This window comes from Macaca nemestrina, chromosome 1, assembly GCF_043159975.1.
Source record: "Macaca nemestrina isolate mMacNem1 chromosome 1, mMacNem.hap1, whole genome shotgun sequence".
Classification (NCBI taxonomy): domain Eukaryota; kingdom Metazoa; phylum Chordata; class Mammalia; order Primates; family Cercopithecidae; genus Macaca; species Macaca nemestrina.
The window spans coordinates 55530272-55550645 of NC_092125.1; the positions used below are offsets into that span (position 1 = coordinate 55530272).

Genomic DNA, 20374 nt, shown 5'->3' on the forward strand with positions numbered 1-20374 from the left:
AGATTTTTTTTCTGCATCTATAAAATGAAGATGTGACCAGGCCTCTCATACAGAGACACTGAAGGTAATGATACTAATAATCCCTGTGATTGTAGCAGGCAAAGTTTTCATAATCAAAATCAACAAAAAATAGCCGAACCCTTGGCTTGCATGGATAATATTTCTTTTCTTATTGTCAGGCTTTTGCTTCTTCTATATAAATAATAAAGGTTTAGCATGTTATTCCCAGATATTCTGCACCAAAAGGGAAACGTTGTGCTTATTTCAATAGGAATTTGACCTTTGCTTTAGGTGAAACCATCAGAGTTCTTGGATGAGAAGCTCATCTTTCTGGCCCCTGAAGCATTGTTCATTTATACATGACTACATTTCATCTGTCCTTAAACCTTAAGTGGGGGTCAATAAACACAGTTGTTTGACTTGGACAGTACAACTCTTATATTCCTAGTGACATTATAACTACTTAACAATTCTCCTATGACTTTAGAACCTAATAAAATCCATTGACAAAACATAAGAATAAACAAAGTATACCTCTCAGGTAGGCCTGTCAGAAAGATGTAGGCTTAAATTTACACTGCAGCAGTTGCAAAGCTTGGAGATACAGGTATTAGGGTTCTCACAGCAGTCTAGCTAGAACACTATTGGGGGATAACTGGGCAATTATAAAAGAAGAGTCATCACCATGCTAAGTTTAATTGTGACCAATTTTATTTTAGAACTGCATTGTTGGGTGCTTTATGGTAATGTAGATTTTATTCAATATTTATTTTTGCATATTTTTTAAAAATTCCCAAAGTGGTGCTTTTATACACATCTTCCCAATAGTAGTCAAGTTTGGAGATGATTTATACTGTAGCCTCAAGGATGCAAGAACAATGAAGTAAATCACAATTCTGGGTAGGTTTTTACAGATATCTGCTACCAAGACAAGGAAAAAGCTCAGGGTTTTCAGTCCCTTTAAATAGTTCTTCATCTAACGCAAGAGAAATAAACTTTGAAAAAGTTCCATTTTCAACCCCTCCTCTGACTTTTTAAGTTGTAGGACTCATGCAGTTCATATTTGTTGCTGTTTTAGGCACTGCTATAAGTACCAAACTATAACAGACTCAAGAAATCCAGTTTTTCAATATAATTATTAAATAGTTCTCAAAATAACCTTATGGAAGTTACACTGTCGGAAGGATGGTGACTTGACATGTGATGCACTAAACATGCACAGTTTTTAAATTCTGCCTTGTCCTAAACATCATATAATCAACCAAAGCCTAGATTTGATAATGGACCTCAACAAGGCTCACATTTGAGAAATGAAATAACAAAGATGAATAGATTTATAGGTTCATCATATCAAAGAGGTAATCATTTGTGACTTTCCAACATTTTAAAATAAAAGATTGTATAACTTTACTCCATTCAACTAAAATGTGGCTTGAAAAAAACATAGCATTCTGGATATAAAGCATTCTGTTAACATTGCTCTTCAGTACCTTGCTTTATTATTATTATTTTTTGGTATGTTTGCATGTTGCATCCAGAGCTACAGATTTTCCACAGTGCTTTTCTGCCTCATTCAAGTATAATAAAAGTAGAAATCTATAGAAGCTCTAAGGTTAAACAAACTGTACATCATACAAAAAATTAACTTAATTTACACAGTCAAAAAGTATTGGCAATGCCCTTTATAAATCTTATCAAAGATGCATCACAAAGGATACTACAATCCACATATGTGGTCATCAGCATACAAATGCCATTTTGATTTAGGTGATACAGAACTGAGTATCTGTTAAATGTATACACGTAGAATCAGCAATTTGTACCGTATATATTTCTTTTAAAGTAACAGTATTGTCAATCTAATCTAAGGTACAGGATTTTCTTATTGCATATTTATTGTTGCTGAGGCAGTTAGTTATGATACAATAACATAATATCCATAATAATTTTAAATAAACAAAAACATTTCTCCTGGCAACAATATAAAGAATATATTTTTTCTAAAATCAATGAGAACATCACTACATACAGATTTACTCAAATACCAAAAAACATGACCTTAAGGCATCTGCCAGAAAAACAGATGTACATATTTATATGAACTAAATTATGCAAGAAAAATTATTGCACAAAATCCTATTATTTTCAAAATAAAATATTCTTCTGTCTAAATGTACATAATTCCTTATTTCTTCATCAAATCATGTTAACTGGCTTGCTCAAAACCACTCTGCCTCTTCTTAAATAAGGTTTAAGAAACATTCACTGACAATATTACTGGGCTTGACTCAGGAAAGACATTAGTACTGACATAGGGTTTGCAAAAACTATTTCCTACATTAAGAAGTGCTTTGGAGGAAACTAGATTTGAGGATTCATTTCACATTCTTAAATATTCTGATTTACAAATATCTTAAGATTCAGGGTCTTTTATGCCAAACAAAATGGAATTTGTATAAGAAAATTTATTCATGAAAATAATCAATCTTTTCCTGAAAATCCACATTTTCTACCAGAGAATGAAGGTCTATTGATTATGAGACATTTCACAGTGTTCTCTTGATCAGGAGTCTACTTCTTCACCTTAATTAAGAAACAATTCATTAGAATTCCTGAATCCTATTATTAGGATATTCGCATAGAATAGCACTAGTAACAGCAGTCACACACAGTTTTTATTTAGAAGGGAGGGACTTTTTCTACAGAATGCTGTTATTAATATAAAAATAGTAAAAATTGGATTCCCATTAACATGCATCCACACCTGCAGTTACTCCTAAACTGAGTACAGTGGCTCTAAGTATTGAAAAGGAGCATCATTCCACTATAGAGAGCCCTGTGCTGCCTGGTTATCTGATAATAAGATAAACAAAGACACTCAGTTTCTAAAGGAGTCTCTGAATCTGCCCTTTAAATGTGGGTATCTTAGCAGCATAATATACTTAGCATAATAATTGAGAAAGTTAATGAAATTAGAAATGATACTATGGTTCATACTTAGAGCATGCTTTAAATTAAGCAGCTAGTTTTTTTTTGTTTTTGTTTTGTTTTGTTTTGTTTTAAATACTTTGTATGTGTATGTTAGAATCTCAGCTAATAACTTCCAGGCAAAGCACATTATTATCATTATTTTAATACAAATTTGCAATTCCTTTTCCTTTTAATTTATTCCTTCAGAGCAGGGGCTATGTCAGTTATTTTATTCCCCACATCCTCAGTTACTGTACCCTGCATATGACTGGTACAAAAAGCAATGAATAGTTTTTAAATGAACATGTTATTAATGAATTTTAATTAACTGAAAAAACAATCATGCTATATTTTGCTGCTTTTCTAAGACATGCTAAAGTAGATAATCATCAAAATATACCACTTAGTAATATTTTCACTTAAAAAAAACAGCTCCTAAATTCCAAGACTATTTCTCTATACCCCTGAAATATTACGGATGCAATATGTAAGGGTAAAAAGAAAAAAGTGAGAGTGGGATTCAGAAAGAACCATGACTCTATTACAGGCCAGATAAAGACTATGTACTAACGCCAGAAGTCTTTTTAGTTTATACAATTCTGTTATATAACAGGTGTTGCTTCTTTGAAAAATAATTTCAAAAAGCAGAGGAGCTTACAAATATTTGGTTTAGTTACTATAGAAAATATGGGCACTGTAGAATATAAGATAACACTTTCCTTTATTTTGGAACTCACCCCAATTTAACTTCATTCTCACTATATCCACCATAATACTAGGAAGTCTAAGTTTAAGAGCAGACTTTGAACTGGTTTGAAATACAAATATTTGGTAGTATTATTCTGGATAATTTTAAGAATAACATGCAGAATTTTTTTTCTGCTTTTGCTTTTAAAACAGAATAAAACCACTAATTTTGCATCAAAATAAGGCACGAATCACTTTTAAATACCTTGAGACAATTATTTATGAGTGGCTAAATATCCTCAAAACAACACAGTATTATAACCAAACACCTTGAAAGGTGGCTGAAAAGTAGCACAAAATTTGGATTTCTGAAGCCATGATGTCGATTAAGCAAATGGACTAAAAACCAAGTTTGACCTATGCTACACTTATTCTTCAGACTGAGTTCTGAAAAAACAAAACAAGAAACTGTACCTCATTTCAAAATCCATATTAAAAGGCTGATTTGCATTCTTTTCACAAATTATGAAGGAATATTTTCCAAGCAGATTAACAACCAGAGTAACCTTCTTTCCTTGATTTAAAACAGCTCTTTTGCTATATGGACTTCTTCCATTATAAACCTCAGTAAAGTAAGTTATAATTTTGTAATAAGCTTATAAAGGCAACATTTGACAAGAACCTTGAGCCTTCTGTATTAAAAAATAAGGATTAAACATTGTTTTCCTTAATGTATACAGTCCATATTTATAAGGGAAACAAGACTTGTCTTCTTATTCATAATGAATAAGTGTCCCAAATAACACATATCCATTTAGATTTTGAAACATAGGTTTTAAAGAAACTTGGTCATTTTCTTTAAATTATTTCAAACCCTCTTCTTGGATTTTAACTGAAATTATATTCTTTCAATAAATATTTAGAATATAGTCTTATTGGGGTTCTTTAATGGTTTCTTGAAAGTATTTTATTTTTGTAATGTTGTAATGATTTCTTGAACATATTTTCTAAAAAGAAATGTAAAAAAAATCAGGTACAGAGTGGATATACTGAAAATGCTAATAACAATTTAACCATACTGTCACTGCTTTTTTCCCTGATTCTACCTGTTAATCCAGTCTATCATGAAGTCATCAGTACATGATTCCTTCTCAGACGAATTCCAAAGCTCAACAGTGAATCTGAGAAAGAAGAAACAAATTTTCTATACAGAATTCCCAATAATTTATGTAGATACTTCTCTGCCCTAAAGAAGGGGAATTATGACTCCTCACTCCTGCATGTAGTGACTTCCTTCAAAAACGACAGCATGGAAAGGGCAGGAAGAACTTTAGAGTGACAAACGCTACCACCTCAGCCAGGTTATCAAGCTCCGAGTCAGCATTCACACATCATGTGGACAGTACATATCCTTGATATGACCTGATGAAAATGGCACTTTACTTCTGTGATCATCTCCTCAAAACCCATAATCCCAGTCTAATCATGAAAAAAATATCCAATAAACTCCAAGAGAGGAGCAAGCTACAATTTATCTGACAGTACTCTTGAAAGCTGTCAATGTTATCAAAAATAAGCAAAGTCTAAGAAACTGTCACAGGCAAGAGGAGCCTAAGGAGACATTCCAACTCAATATAATGTGGAATTCTGAATAAGATCTTGATGTGGAAAATAGATATTAGGAGAAAACTAAGAAAATTTGAATAAAGTATGGACTATCAATATTGGTTCATTAATTGGGGCAAATGTACCATAGTAACGTAAGATGTTAATAACAGGGGTAGATGGGAACTCTCTGTACTATCTTTGTAATTTTTCTGTAAATCTAAAACTTCTAAAGTACCAAGTCAATTATTTTAAAAACTAAATTTGAGATGATGATATGAAGCATTTTGATAGAGAATTATTAGTTAAAAAAGTTTTTTTTTTTTTTTTGGTCAGGACAGTTTATGTTGTATTTGGCTTTCTTGGGGTGGGCCCCTAAATAGCAAAGGCATACAGAGACTGTGAGAACTTGTTAGAGTGTCTCATTTGTAAACAGAAGTCATTAACTTCACATTGAAATTCAGTACTTCCTATATTTCACTGAATGAAAGGTAAATGTATACTTTTATACTTATTGGAAAACACAGCTACAGTGCTTTTATAAGCAAAATAAGTATTTCCATAAGAGCTTTTTAATCTTGAAAAGATGAATTTTGACCTTGATTTGATGAACAGAAAAAGGCATTATTGCTCTGCAGAACACTAATAACTTATCTTTCAAACTTTACATATACTTTCATACATTATTTAAGTATGCTTAATACAGCTTTAAGATTAAGGCAATTAGTGGGTTAACAGTTTCATCAGTTTCAGGCTAGTTTTGATAAGTTTTGATATCTTGAGCAGTTCATGCTCAACCAGATTAGTATAGTAGCTACTGGTTATGTGCATGGGTTATATATGCATACTTAGTTTAAATAAAATGAACGGCATTAAGCACCAAACACTGGGAAATCTTACGTTCAATACATACTTTTAACATACATACACACTAGTACCTGATTTAAAAGCACAGTAGAATTCGCTTTATATTTAAAAATCAATGCATTTCATATATCCTCAAAATGAACAGGTGAGGAAAGTGTTCCAAATGCAAAAAAAAAAAAAAAAATTAAATAGTAAGAGTTGCCATTCCTACAAATAATTCTGTTTATGATGCAGATTGCATTGAATCTCAAAATGTCTCCATAGAAGCTTGGATGCAAGATTTAAGCTTGGTTTCCATTTGTGTTTTTGTCTGAAATGTTCAAGCTTTGTTGGAAGTCAGATGTCATATGACATAATGATACTACTTCATGGAGCAGTCCAATATCTTCTGAAGTCTCTTTGGCTTCTTTCCCTTCTTTCTCCCAAGGAACAAAAGTTGATGAATGCCGCCCAAGACCAGGTATAAACAGATCATCTGAAATCTGGGTTAGTGTTTCCCTGTTTTCTGCTTTTCCTTTATCAGTCTGGGAAACTTCAGGGGAAGTGAGTTGGAAATCCAATCCTGAAGCAGGGTCACTCACATTGTCAGCACTGAGGTGCCTGTCACTGTTTTCTTCTTTCAGGATAAACAGAGAATCTGTCAAACCACTAGAGGAAACCCGCTTCCTGGGAGATGGAGGGAGGTGTTTGCCATGGAGGGCACTATCATCTTGCCCAAGATTCCACTCTGCTTGGTCACCAGAACCACTGCAGAGGAAAGCCAGGTTATTCTCACTAGGAGCATTAGATTTATTCTGAAAAAAGAAGAAACAACAAATTCAGAAAACTTTTAATAAGCATTAATTTAGTACTTTTTTTCTCATTTTGAAATAAATGTTAATAGCGTTAAGTTCCTCTCAGAGAAAATACAGCATTGAGAGTTAATTTTACACACTTCCAAATGGCTCTATTAACAGGGATGAAATGGAATGGACTTTGGTTTCCATTGCCTTGCAGCTGTCACCTATCAAATTCAAACTAGATTATATAATTAATGCCAAGTTCTGAAGTCACTTACAATAAGAACAGGAGTGTCATTACTCATACTTCTATCTCTGCTGTTTTTATAGCATTCAGTTGAATTTGCATAAAACAATGTTAAAAAATAAAATCATGTTCATTTTTGGGTAAGAAAAAATGATTTGAATGAATACATTTAGTGAATTTTTTTGAAAACTCAGGAAATATAGGGAAAAAGTGAAAACATTTCACATTTAAAAAATTCCCCAGAGACAAGTATAAAATTAGCAAGAAAACATTATTGCTTGACAAAATAATTATGACAATAACCACCAGAACTAGATAAATGAAAGGGAAAATACTAGAATTTTATTAATAGAAATAATTTCTAGTGATTAAATTTTATCAAATTTTTGAAGTTTTGACCCTTACCTATTTAGAGGCTAAATGCTTCTACCAACAAAGATTATAAGATCCAGAATGACAGCAAAGGCAAGAATATTTTCTTCTAATTTTACAAGTTAAAAAAATCTACTAACCGTAGGTTTATAATCAATGTCATCCATTGATCTAAAGAAATCCAAGCTCTTTGCAGCTGCCAGCTTCCCCTGATCTGAGCTGTGTGTGCTCAATGTATCAAGAATCTCTCCTAGTAAGTCCATTTCACCTGAGTAAGGAGTCTTCACTCTTGTTTCAACAGAGTCATCACTCTCATAAAGATAAGCAGAAGCTTCTTCACCATCTTCAGAAGATAACCTGAAGAAAAATAAAACACACAGTAGTAGATAAATAACCATATTTAATGCATGTAAGTAATCTCTCACCAATTACATTACATTAATGAGTTAACAAAATCAATAATTGGTTCATGACCAAATTCTTTATAGTGATATGTATACCAATTCAAATATGGAAATATTTTATACATGCATTAAGAACAAGTAAAAAGTTTACAGTACCTTATGAAACTGAAAGTAGAAGTAGGGCTTTTCACAGTTTAATTCTGTGGAATTTGGGACCCTAACTTCAGGAATATTAGATTGAACTACTTGGAAAGTTTGCTATAGCCTAAATTCACTTTCCATATTTAATACGGTTTTCCTTTATTTATTCACTTATTTTAGAGGAGAATGCACATCCCTTTATGTAGACAGAGATATATTTAACGAAGAAAGAGAATGCTCATTTTGTCATTGTCATGTATCAATTGCAAAAAGCTAAACATATATTTCCCTTATATTAAAATTAATTTTTAACACTTTTTATTACGTTTTCATCTTCTGATATCACCATAAACTTGTCTCCTGTACCCTCAATTCCATTTCTTTCTATTGACTATTATCACCATTCCTGATATTTAACCTTCCTTTCTTCAGAATGAGTAAGAGCCTAATTTAGATGGGCTTCTATTGCCCCTTTAACACTATCCCAGGTATCTCTGTAGACATTATTGCTTTCCAAGAACAAGATATTTAAGGTCCATCTTAGTTTCCTATCCCAAGATATCCCCCACAACATTGCAGAGCACTGCAAGGTCCTTTTGCTGAAGAACACTGTAAAAGGGCAACATCTGAGCTCTAGGAGAGCATACTCTTCAAAATACCCTTCATTACCAAAAACTTCTGCTGTTAAGCCATACCACTTAATAGGACACCAAAATCCATTACTTACTTGCTTGCTCTTTCAATATCATCATCATCATCATCATCATCATCATAGAGAGCACCGTCAAGGCTCTTAAGAGGCCTTTTTAAGCGTGCCTGGAGAGAGATTGACAATAAATTGGCATTGGCAGTTTAAAATAAGGCTCTTTAGCAAATTTTAAAGAAACAATGTGATTTGATAAGAAACACTTTTGCAAGAAATATGCATTCAGGGTTTTTGAATATTACCCAATAACCTGACAAACTGGGACAGGAAGAAAGGGAAGCAATAAGGTATATTTATCTCAACACTTACTAACTTCTCAAACCAATTAAAAAAAAATACAAAAAACCCCACAAATCACTGGATTGAATACATATGCACAGTCACACAGACTTTCAGGCCCTGATTTAGGAATACTTGACTTATACTCAATCATACCCCCATGCACCCATCACCCAGTTTCAACAATTACAGTATTTGCCAATTTTGTTTCTTTTATCCCCGGCCCACACTCTCCTCTACCCCAAGCATTTTAAAGCTGTGCTTCTCCAATCTTAATGTGCATATAAATCACTTAGGGACTTATAAAAATGTAAAAGTGTAGATTCTGGTTCTATAGTGTTTCTGAGTCTGAATTTCTGCATTTCTAACAAGCTCTTAGGTAAAGTCAGTACTGCTGAATCTTGGGGAGTCACACTTTGAATCATTAAGTTTTTGAAGCAAATCCCAGGCAACCTATTGATTCACCTGAAGTACTTCACTATGTATTTTTAACAACTTTTTAAAAAACATAACCAAAATGTCATTATCATACCTAGCAAGTTAATAATTGTTCTTTAATATCTTATATTACTCAGGCCATATTCATATTCCTCTATTTCTCCCCAGATTTTTTAGTATGCTTCTTTCGACCAGAATCCCAACAAAGTTAATGCTGTATTTGGTAGATATTTTTCTCAGGTCTCTTTCAAGGGACTCAGTTCAACCTTCCCTCTCCTATAAGCCATTCATACCCTTTAACATGTTATCGTGTCCTCATTTCCTATAAATTGGTAGCTATATCTGGAAACTTAGCCTCAGTTTCTTTTTCATCTTCCTTTGTTTTTGGCAAGAATATTACATGGGTATTGATATGTGCATTTTTACTTTATCATATGTGTAGGTACATAATGTTTAAATATCTCATTTTTGGTGGTACTAATTTTCATTAATGACTTCAGGTGTGATTCATTGAGCCATCCATTATACATCTCATTATCAACTTTTGACTTGAAGGTTTTTAGCATTCCATGATAACCACTGGCTAAATCCACTATTTCATTAGGGGCTAAAGAATTATGCTTTTCTAGAGCATTCCTTCTATATTTATTTGCTGGCATTCTATAAAGAAGAGCTTTACCTTATCAACTGTTTGACTATTCCAAAATACAATGTACAGGAAAGGCAGGACAAATCCTTGATTTCTTTCCTTTTAACAATTTTCAGAGTGATGACCTAGCTAGTGTCCTAACAATCTCCAAAGGCAAGTCATGAGCGTTTTTTTTTAAATTCCCATTATTAATAGATACTTAATGTTGTTCAACCCACCACAATTCTTCTTCTTGATGTTCAAATTGTTCCATCTTTGAAATATTACATGATTGTTTTTAAAATAGTCCTTATCTTTTAGAGCTATATCTTGAAATAGTCTCAGATTAAATGATACGCTTTGGGGTATTCATTTCAAAATAATTTAATGGTGGAGAAAGAGCATAGGTGAGGCTGTGACTGAAATAAGATTGGCCATGAGTTGATAATTGGTGAAAGCTACATGAAAGGTTCCTGGGGATTTTTATAAGCTTCTCCTTCTTTCTGCATAGGTTTGAAATTTTCAAAATAAAGGTTTTTTTTGTTTGTTTTTTAATGACCCCATCTGTTACCAGTGGTAGCCCTTTCAAGTTGATTCCTGTGTCCTTTGACATAAACTCAGAAGTGGTTAGTAAGCTTCCTGGTTTTGGCACAATAAGATGTCTCACTTCAACTTAGAATTTTTCTGCATCAAACCTGGAATCAGCCATTTCTTCTAAAAAAACCTGATTTCTTTAGATGGGAAATGGCATTTAAAGGTTCCAGTCTGGGTGCTATGGGTGCTCATGGCTGCAAACCATCCTTTTGAATGAACAACAGTAAACTTGAATTTGGAGACTTCAACCATGACACCAGAGAGGAATAACTTTCTGCCTTCTGATTTTGAGTTCCCAGTCTAGATAATTATCTTCTTTTATTGTAGCCACAAAGAGTAAGCAAATTTATGGAACCTATAGGACTGATCCCTACTCCACTCCCTCTATGCCACTGCTTGTGAGTGGCAGAAAGGAAGGAATGAGTAGCAAAATATGTTCTTATAACCCCTACTTGGAAAGTGTAGTGAGGTTCCCACAAGTTCAGTGATTAGAAATGTTATCTGGGGCCTATAACTGTCTAAAATTGGGGCCTATCACTTTACCACTATAAGTTTAAGGTACATGAGTTAAACAGAAATCCGCAGAGTAGCCTAAGAACAAAGCCACCACTCACAGCAATATTTCTGTGGGAAAAACATATTTTACCTACTCTCTCCAATACTCACAAAATGTAATACAATCCTTTGTTTCTGAAGACAAGCCATTATTATTACACTGAGCTCTGTATATGCTTGGCTTTATACCAGCTAGCATGTCCTACATTTAAGTTTTTGTTTACAAAAGAAACAAACTGAAACAAACAATGTCTATGAAGAAACTGAAACTTTATATTGCTATCAATTAAAATCACTACTCCTTAAGAACTAATACAGGAAGATTAGACAATACATACTTAACAGTGTTTATATTTGTAGAGTACTTTGCAAAACATTCTCACATATACACAGGGAATACAAAGTTAAATTAAGTCAAGTCTTTGACACTAAACAGCTCTAAGTCTAATGGACTCTACAATAAATCTGGAGGTATTCCCAGAGAAGTATATAATTTGCCCAAGGATACACATTTTATCAAAACTAGAAACCAGAAAACAGAACTTGTGTCTTTCCCTATTGTGTTGCAAGTCCATTGTTCATTTTCTTCCACAAAAGTTACCTTTATATTCTGTAGCTGTCTGCATGTACCATAGCTTCTCTCTATTTTTTAAGTCCAACATTTTTTTTGTGAAGCTACTGCTTTTTCCACAATCAAACATCTACATCATATAAGCTTCACAGATACATTTAAATTTTAGTTTCATATTTCCTAGCTAGATAAGCATTCTATCCATTTCTGTATAGGGATGTTAAAGTGTATCTTATGATGAGTTTTAACACTAGAAGTAAAATTAGAAACAGAAGTAAAACTGATTAATATGTTGTTTTCCTTTCCTTGGCTATTAACCTTTGTGTTATCCATACTTACTATACATGTACTTAAAATTATTTACATATATGAAATAAGCTTCTTCCAATTAATAGCCATTGAATATATATCAACCTGTATCAGGAACTGCAATTTATATATGAGAAATAACAACGTCTAAACAGGTGATAGAATATGTCAATTGCTTGATGACTTCTACATCATTTTGTTAAGGTCACAAAAAAAGAAAAAAATTAAGGAGAAAAATAATCATAATGTAATCAGCATTTCAGATAGAGAAGAACAGCAGTAGAGATAATCTGGGACCATACAAGCTCAGCAGTTGATAGTGTTCTAGTGGGTTGCAACTCTGAAGCACAGTGCTTTCAGGGGAAATAAAGGACAGTTTTCCCCATGTTCAGAACATACAACACAGGGCAAAAAGGCCTGGTCACAATCTTAAAAACAAAGGTCTTTTGTGGGGAAATGGTAGTAAGTAAGCTTAGACAGCAGAAAACATACTGTGTACTCTTAAGGATGCCAATACCTAGCCAGTAACAGCACATCTTCATCCAGGTTAACAAATCACAGACATATCATTATTAAAAACATGCATATGAACTGCACAGGACTTGAAATGTAAATGACTATGAGAGAGAAAAATAATCTCAACTCACACAATAAAAATAAAAAAATATATACATTCTTTTAACACAATTGGGTATAGTGACTTATCCTTCAAAATCCAGCTCAAGTGTAGCCTCTGGAAAGCTTTATCTGGTAAGTATTCCTCTGTATGGCCACATATTTGGTAAACATTTGGCAAATGGACTATTAATATCAGTGTGTTATCTGCTCATGTGTCTACCTGCACCACTACACTCAGAGCTCTCTGTAAGTGGGATTCAAATTTCTTACTTCTTTGTGCTCTTTGCACCCTATTGTATGCCTTCCTAGCATGGAAGACAGTAGCATGAATGCAGTATGTGCTTACTGGGTGTTTGTGGATTAAAGAGATGCTAGAAATTCCAAGAATAATGTGGCTGCTGCCTTACTTTGGGGAAGTACAGAATAGCAGCTTACAGTAGGTTCTCAATAACTATTTGCTGATGAAAAAAAAAAAAAGAATAAATGACATTCGCTTGCCTTTCGTTCATTAGGTCTTGCAAGTTCAAGGTCTGCGCCCTAGGGTTCCCTTTGTTCTAACCCAAGGGCATCACCATGGCCTTCTTCAATCCCTTATATTTGTCCTAGCACAGGACTTTGCATATGATGATTCCTCTACAAGAAAAGCTCTTCTCTTACCTTTATCTTCTTTGCACTGTCTTTGTCTATACACATCTATTCTCATTGAAACATGCAGTAACTGCCTACCCCATATTGAGTCTCTCTTACTCTGTCTTGTAGAATGCTACAGTCTGTAAATTGCTGACAGAGTGATCTTTTTAAAAGGCAAACCTAATCATGCTATACCCCCATTTAACGATATCCTTCAATGGCCCCTTACAGTTTTCAAGATAAAGCTCATACTCCTTGCCTTGCACAGAGGGATCTGGCTATGGCAGAATCTCTGAAGGCTTCACCTGCCATAGAGATGTTTGCTCCACACTACCAAACCGTCTCCTTTTCTTGTATACTTCTCAATGTCTTCTGCCTGTCCTACACGTGGGCTGATATGCTACCAAAACTTCTTTCTTCCTGGCTCTTCCCCCCAGCCTCCCCATTTTTTTTAAGTTATCCTTCAAACCCTGGCTCAACAGTTTATCATTCAGGAAACACTCCTTTGCTCACCAATTAATTTATACACCATAAAGTTCTCTCTCCCACTGTACAGTAGGCTTTTGAGGGCAGACCCCTTGCCTTGCTAATTTAGCTCTCGTGCCCTCAGAATCTAGCACATTGTGTGGTACATACTAGTTCCAGAAAAACTGCAAAAGACTCTGAAAGGAGCAAAATGATCACGAGGTGTCTGATCAGTGGAATGATGAATGCTGTCTAGAAGGTCCTGTGGGGATAATCAAGTTCTGTAGTGCTCTGCATCTTTCGTTGTCTTTTAATTGTCTTGCCAGGATATAATTAGACAAATTGTACAACCAAAGCCTTACCTGAAGTGGCAGTAATGACAATCCATTATAATGGAACAAAGAGGTTGTTGTATTTATGGAATCAATGCCCACAGAACCCTCCCAGGAAAACTCACATGTTGCCTGCCTGAGAGAGTCCAACCTTACTGCGGTAAGAAAGACCCTTTTCTAGAAAACCAGGAACCTTAGCAAATTTGGAGACTCTCAAGAGGATCTCACCCTAATTTACAGATGTTTCAGGTAAACCATATGGTGGCAAGGTTTCTTAGGCTTAGTTGCTTAGCTTCAAGATAGCAAATAGCAGAGACTACATAAGCTCAATCTGAGGTTTCTTATGAAAATTTACATAAATAAGCAAATTCTGAAGCCCTAGCTAGTCAATACTGCATGGCTATAGATTTACAAAGCAAACTCAAGGAGGCATAAATGTTAATTAACTTTCTAGTTGCCCCAATATAAATAGTCATGCCAAATCTAGTAAGAACAGCCTTCTTTTTGTGACTAAGAATAATTTTAGAGATTATTATGAACACAAGCGGGGAGACTGTTGGAAAAATTGTGAAAGACTTTGAAATGGGAAAAAAAAATATTGCCGTCCTCCCAATGGAATGCTGAGTGCTGTCTAGCATTCTTTTCCAGGATTTTCTGATACTATACAGGTCTGTACTATTCATGGGTTCTATTTTATAGCTCTGTAAAGATAGAAATTAACTTGTGAAAGGGTGATGGTAACGCAAATGTTTCTTGTCCACAGAGATGCAAGTAAATTTTGTCCAGTGAAGATGTAATTATTACACTGTGGACATTATGGTTTTGTATCTGTCTGCATGTACATTTCAGTACTCTAGACTGTTTCTGTTTTTTAGATTGTCCTTTATACCACTTTATTAGGGTTTCCATATTAATTAATGAGCTAATTAAAATATGAGTCATAAATTTATTTTTATTGTAAAATTATTCTTCAGGGCAGGCAGAAATGTTTTCTGAATAAATGAATATCCTTATACATAGTAGGTAGTTTTTGCTGAGAATCTATTAATGAACTGATAAGAAAAATATAAAGAATAAAGTACTATACTAGTTGATTGACATAAACATTTTTAGTGTCCATGAGGCACAGAAGGGTATTATATTCATTCATTCAACAAAGATTAAAGAAATGCCTGCTTTATGCCAGGCATTGGGCTACATGCTAGGGTACAATATGGCTAAGAAGAGGCTCCTTGTCCTCATGGATATTATATTCTAGTAAATGAGACATGAATTAAATTGAACAGTCATACAAATGAGCACAAAAATTATGACTTCAGTTAATTTGTACTAAACTATGATTGCCATGAAAGCCTTTCAGGAAGTTGATCTAGTGTGGGAGGTCAAGGGAAGTCTTTTCCTGAAAGATATTTGAGTTGAGCTCTGAAAAGTTAGTAGGTGTTAGTTAGATGATGGAAGATGTAGCAATATGTGCAAATGTCCAGTGGTGGGACAATCAGGACAAATACTAAGGAATGAAAGGTAACTATTGGTGTGCATTGTGGATTTTTTTAAGGGGCCCATTAAGACTTGCAATTATCCTCTTAATCACTAGATGGCAGACACACATTAAGACGACAAAAGCTGGAAATTTAAATTCAAGGGGGATTATAATAGTAAGGTGGGGGAAATCAAAGATTCAGCAGGGAAGTATGGGAGATGAGAATTTAGTAGGGGCGGGTAGCCATGGGATAGCCTCTGGACTTACAGGTCCTGACAATGAAGAGCAATAGAAAGCCATTTAACCAACAAATATTTATTGAGAACCTACTGAAAGCTGCTACTGTGTATTCCCTGAAAGTTAGTAGCTGTACCTCATTTTTCTTTCGGTTCTTAGTATATTTTCACTTCAACATCCATTAAGCACTTATTACATGCATACTACTGCCTTCCATGCTGTGAAGCATAACGAAAGAAATGAAAAAGATGTTTCCTTTACTCAAGAAAAAATATAGGGTGAAATGTCAAAATACTACATATAATAGAGCAGTTATAAATAAAAACTTTACTCCTCATTGTATGAACATAATTGATAAACTTTTTGATCATAGATGAAAATCTTACATAAATTACTGTTAATACTGATAGTGTCAAATTGTTGATGTTCCTAAATAATGAAAAAATAGGTTCAGTCAGCTAACAACATAACTGTAACTACATATTGTAAACACTGGTAAATTCTGGGATCTAATAAGAAGATATAGAAGTTTCTGAACTGTACAGACCTGCTGCAGCTATCACATTAACACTGGTTATTTCACTAGTCATGTTGAGGCTGTGCAAATTAGTAACTCTCCTTGAAAGGTAGTACTACACAAAACAAGGGCACATTTTTGTTTGGATGTAAAATACATCATCAGAAAACAAAATAAGTGAAGTTTTACATCATTCTGATACAAAGAATTAAGAATAAAATGGGGAACTGGATGTCACACAACCTCAATTAGACTGCTCCTAGGGCCTAAACACACATAATTGTAAAAGTTTTGCTCCCCTGAACATGTAAAATGTCAAGTACACATCTAATATATGTAAAAATTCATGAAGTGAACATTCGTATAACAAGGGATGCTTGCTAAGAATGTGAAAAGGTACTAAATTAATGAAAAAGAAAGGCTATCAGCATGGAATACAACTTATTAGAGGAGATATTCTACTAGAGACACTGACCCTATAGGTAGATATTGAGTGAAAAAAACATACTGGTAAAGACAAGAAGGAAAAGTATTTTATATGAAAGAAAAAAATATAAGAAAATGTACACAGAAAGTGACAGAGGTAGAAGGACCAAGACACAAAACCATAGAACTTAATGTCTGAGGAGACCTCATGAAATTAGTTTAGTTACAGTAAGCAAAATAAATCTTTCTTTTCACTGCAATGGTTTCCAAAAAGTGCATCAGAAAGTAGTATGATGAAAATCACTCCAAGGAGTGCACCAAGGAGACTGTCAACCTTGCAGTTACCATTTTGATCACCAGGTGGCAGACAAATATTAATAAGGCAAAATGCAGGGTAAATTTAAATTCCTGGGGGTTGGTAGGGGGAGGAATAAGGGATACAGGCAGATGAATGAGAAAATATAAATTTTTAGACATAAGAAAATTAAGATGCTTGTAATATATAAATTGTTTGAAAGTAGGTACAATCTGTACTACTACCTCCATTTTAGAGTTGAGGCAACTGAGATCCAGAAGTGTTACCTTGCTTATCTAAAGCCTACAACAAATCCCCAAGCTTATGTATTTTGCAGCCTAAGAAAAAAATACCTGCATGAAATAATATGTGAATAAATTAAAGAATAACATAGAATTATAATGGTTACATCTTAAAATGCATGGCAGTTTATAATTCGAAATGAGCTTTAAAAAGTTGTTTTAATTTGTATAGGAAATAACTAAAGTACAGAGTTAAAAGACTTACCCATGATTGACTTGCTTCAGTGTGTTAGCTGCTTTATGTGCTGTATTTTATTTCATTTAAATATCTACTATACAACAAATTTGGTGAACATTTTCTCTACTGTACATATTAGGAAACCAAAAGATTCACAAAGCAAAGTGACTTGGGCAAGACGAGGTAAATCATAAGAGTGTGACTCCAACCCAAGTGATCTGACTCATGAACAGAACTGTTTTCATCATAACTATCCTAGATAAATAAGTCCAGAGAGACCCAGAAGAAATAAATGTTCAAGAACTAGCCTGAGAAAGGCTAGCTCTAAAAATGGCAAGCTTTAAACGTCATTTTTTAAGGCAGGTGGTAGTTACAGAATAAGAGTGCTAATGTTCCAGGTAGGTGAAATGTCAGGATGAAGAGACAAGAGCTGAACATTCCTTGCCAAAGATGCTGAAAACATACCTGTCGGGGCAAAAACGTAAACTGGAAGATTAACAAGATACCTGATGATTAAGGGCTATTATTATTAGGCTAAGGACACAAAATTTTATACAAGCATCAGAATTACATTCCTTGAGCAGGTGACTGCTATGTGAGACTAGGTCACTAGCAAAGATTCTGATGTGGCCCTAACACATCCAAGGACCCTTTACCAATTCCCCCAGTCCATAGTGATTTCAGATTCTTTGTCAGTTTTATTCATGTATTTCTCTACCACTCAACTGTCACCTGATACATTCTCCATTATAAAGGCAGTGTTTAATTTTAAGTACATACCTCTCTTACCAAATCCTTGAGACTAAGAATCATATCTTTTCATTTGTTTTGCTTCTAATATCACTTCCACTTCCACTTAGAATGCAAAACCTGAAAGAGAATGTCACTCCCATCCTAACAATGAGAAAAAGGTGAATAATCTTTTTTTTAAATCATAATTTTTCTTGAACCTATGAGACCTGTGTTGCAAGTCAACCAAGAAAACTGAATTTCATATATTACAAGCTCCTCCAAGGAGAGATGAGAGACAGGATTAATTTCACTCTTGGCAAAGCGCAAGGAAAGAGGTAGCTGCCATATAACACGTAAGAAAAAAATCTGCTAAAATGTTAATGAAGTCTTAAAGGCCAACTATGGGCTAACATGTCAGCTTAGAATAGCTGGGAGTCTCAAAGACAGGGGGAGTTTGCACATGCAAGCTCTTTTCCATATATAAATTCCTGTAATTTTATTTCCAACTGAGGTAACTCTACTACCTGGTGCTCATAAGAAAAATTGGGAGCAGTACAGGAGACTGAAAAGCTCTCCCCTTGGTGGTTCAGGCTTGCAGGAGGTGACAGGCTGCACAGGGGCAGGCATGAAGTCCCACTGACTTTTGAGGACATTCATTTATATAAAACAGAAGCCCTGAACTGCTGACAAACTCACTGCCTCCCAAGACTGCTGGGGGAAATGTAGAAGTAAAACCTTTATCTGCCCTAGGGAAGAATAAGAAACCTTCTTAAGCACAGAATCCTATACTGATACCAAGCAGGTCTACTACCACTGGGCAGGGCAGAAAAGCCTCGGCCACCTAAGACCAATCACAGATATAAGGAAGTTTCTCTGCCATGAAAAGAAAGTGGAAGGATACTAAGAAAGCCCCACTCCTGAGGCACGGGGGCGCCTGGCCCACTTAAGATAAGCACAGAAAACACGTAAGGCTAGGATCAACTAACTAGTCACAGATGTTAACTGCTGTGGGGCGGGGGGGAAGCATTGAGAGGAAACCCTCTATATAGCTCAGGGGTACCAGGACTGCTGATAGCTCAGAGTGAAGCAAGAACACTGAGAAAGTTTTCCAGTACCTTCTTTAGAAGTACTCTACTCTAAGCACAAGACAATAGCAGCCCATTGCAGGTAATGATATCAACAAAATCAAAATCCAGCTCATCTTCCAATGGACTCAGCCTCTTAAACAAATAGCATTACAGAAGAGCCTGCCAATTTCTAGTTGTAAATACTATTTAACTCTTTCTACCCATTTCTGGGCGTAAATACTGTTTAACTCTTTCTATACATGGGGTCCAGCATTCAATTAAGAATTACCAGACATGAAAAAGCAAGAAACATAAAGATGGACAACATGCATGAATAGATAGAATGATGGCAGACAAATAGAATCTGTTTTTTTTTTTAAAGTCAAGTGGTAAAAAAAATTTAAATAATGTAAGACATGAAGAATTCTTCTGATGGGCCCATTGGAAGACTAAGGAAAGATTCCGTGATCTTTAAGACAGGTCAATAGAAATTACTCAAAATGAAACACAAAGAAAAAAGAGCAGGAAAAACAAAACAAACAAAAAATCAACAAGAAGAAACAAAACAGAGCATCCAAGAACTGAGGGATATTAGCAACCAGTCTAATTCATTCTGCTCCCAACACATAGTTGGCATTCATTAATTTTGTTGTGGTATGTTGTTATTAAAGTTGACAGGATATAAACAATATTACTAATACTTATGAAACTTCGGGTGACTGCTGGAAGAACAAATTCTGTCACTACACTAATTCTAATCTTCACAATAACTCTATGGAAGTGGACATAATTATCAATATTTTATAGATCTGAGGGCTAAGAGGATTAGAGAAGTTAGGAAAGTTATTCAAGTTCACATACCTTCCAAATGGTAGTACTGTTCTGGTCCTGTTCTCTTATACTACAAAGCCTGGAATCTTTACATTCCCACAGGGGGTCCTTC

General features: G+C 34.5%; 1 protein-coding gene across 11 annotated transcripts in view; it reads right to left on the minus strand.

The window, feature by feature from the left end:
* The window catches only part of LOC105484665 (DENN domain containing 1B), a 321512-nt gene that overhangs the window by 44341 nt on the left and 256797 nt on the right, over window positions 1–20374 (minus strand). For 5 of the 11 annotated variants that reach the window (XM_011746499.3, XM_011746501.3, XM_011746500.2 and 2 more), the window contains 4 exons: window positions 20293–20373; window positions 8800–8888; window positions 7668–7884; window positions 690–6923 (listed from right to left, as the gene is read on the minus strand). In XM_011746499.3, the coding sequence (XP_011744801.2) occupies window positions 6411–6923; window positions 7668–7884; window positions 8800–8888; window positions 20293–20373 (900 nt within the window). In that variant the 3' untranslated portion in view covers window positions 690–6410. Of the gene's footprint in view, window positions 1–689; window positions 6924–7667; window positions 7885–8799; window positions 8889–20292; window position 20374 lie in introns of those variants that run through there. The other 6 variants (XM_011746502.3, XM_011746506.3, XM_011746504.2 and 3 more) reach the window with 4 other exon arrangements.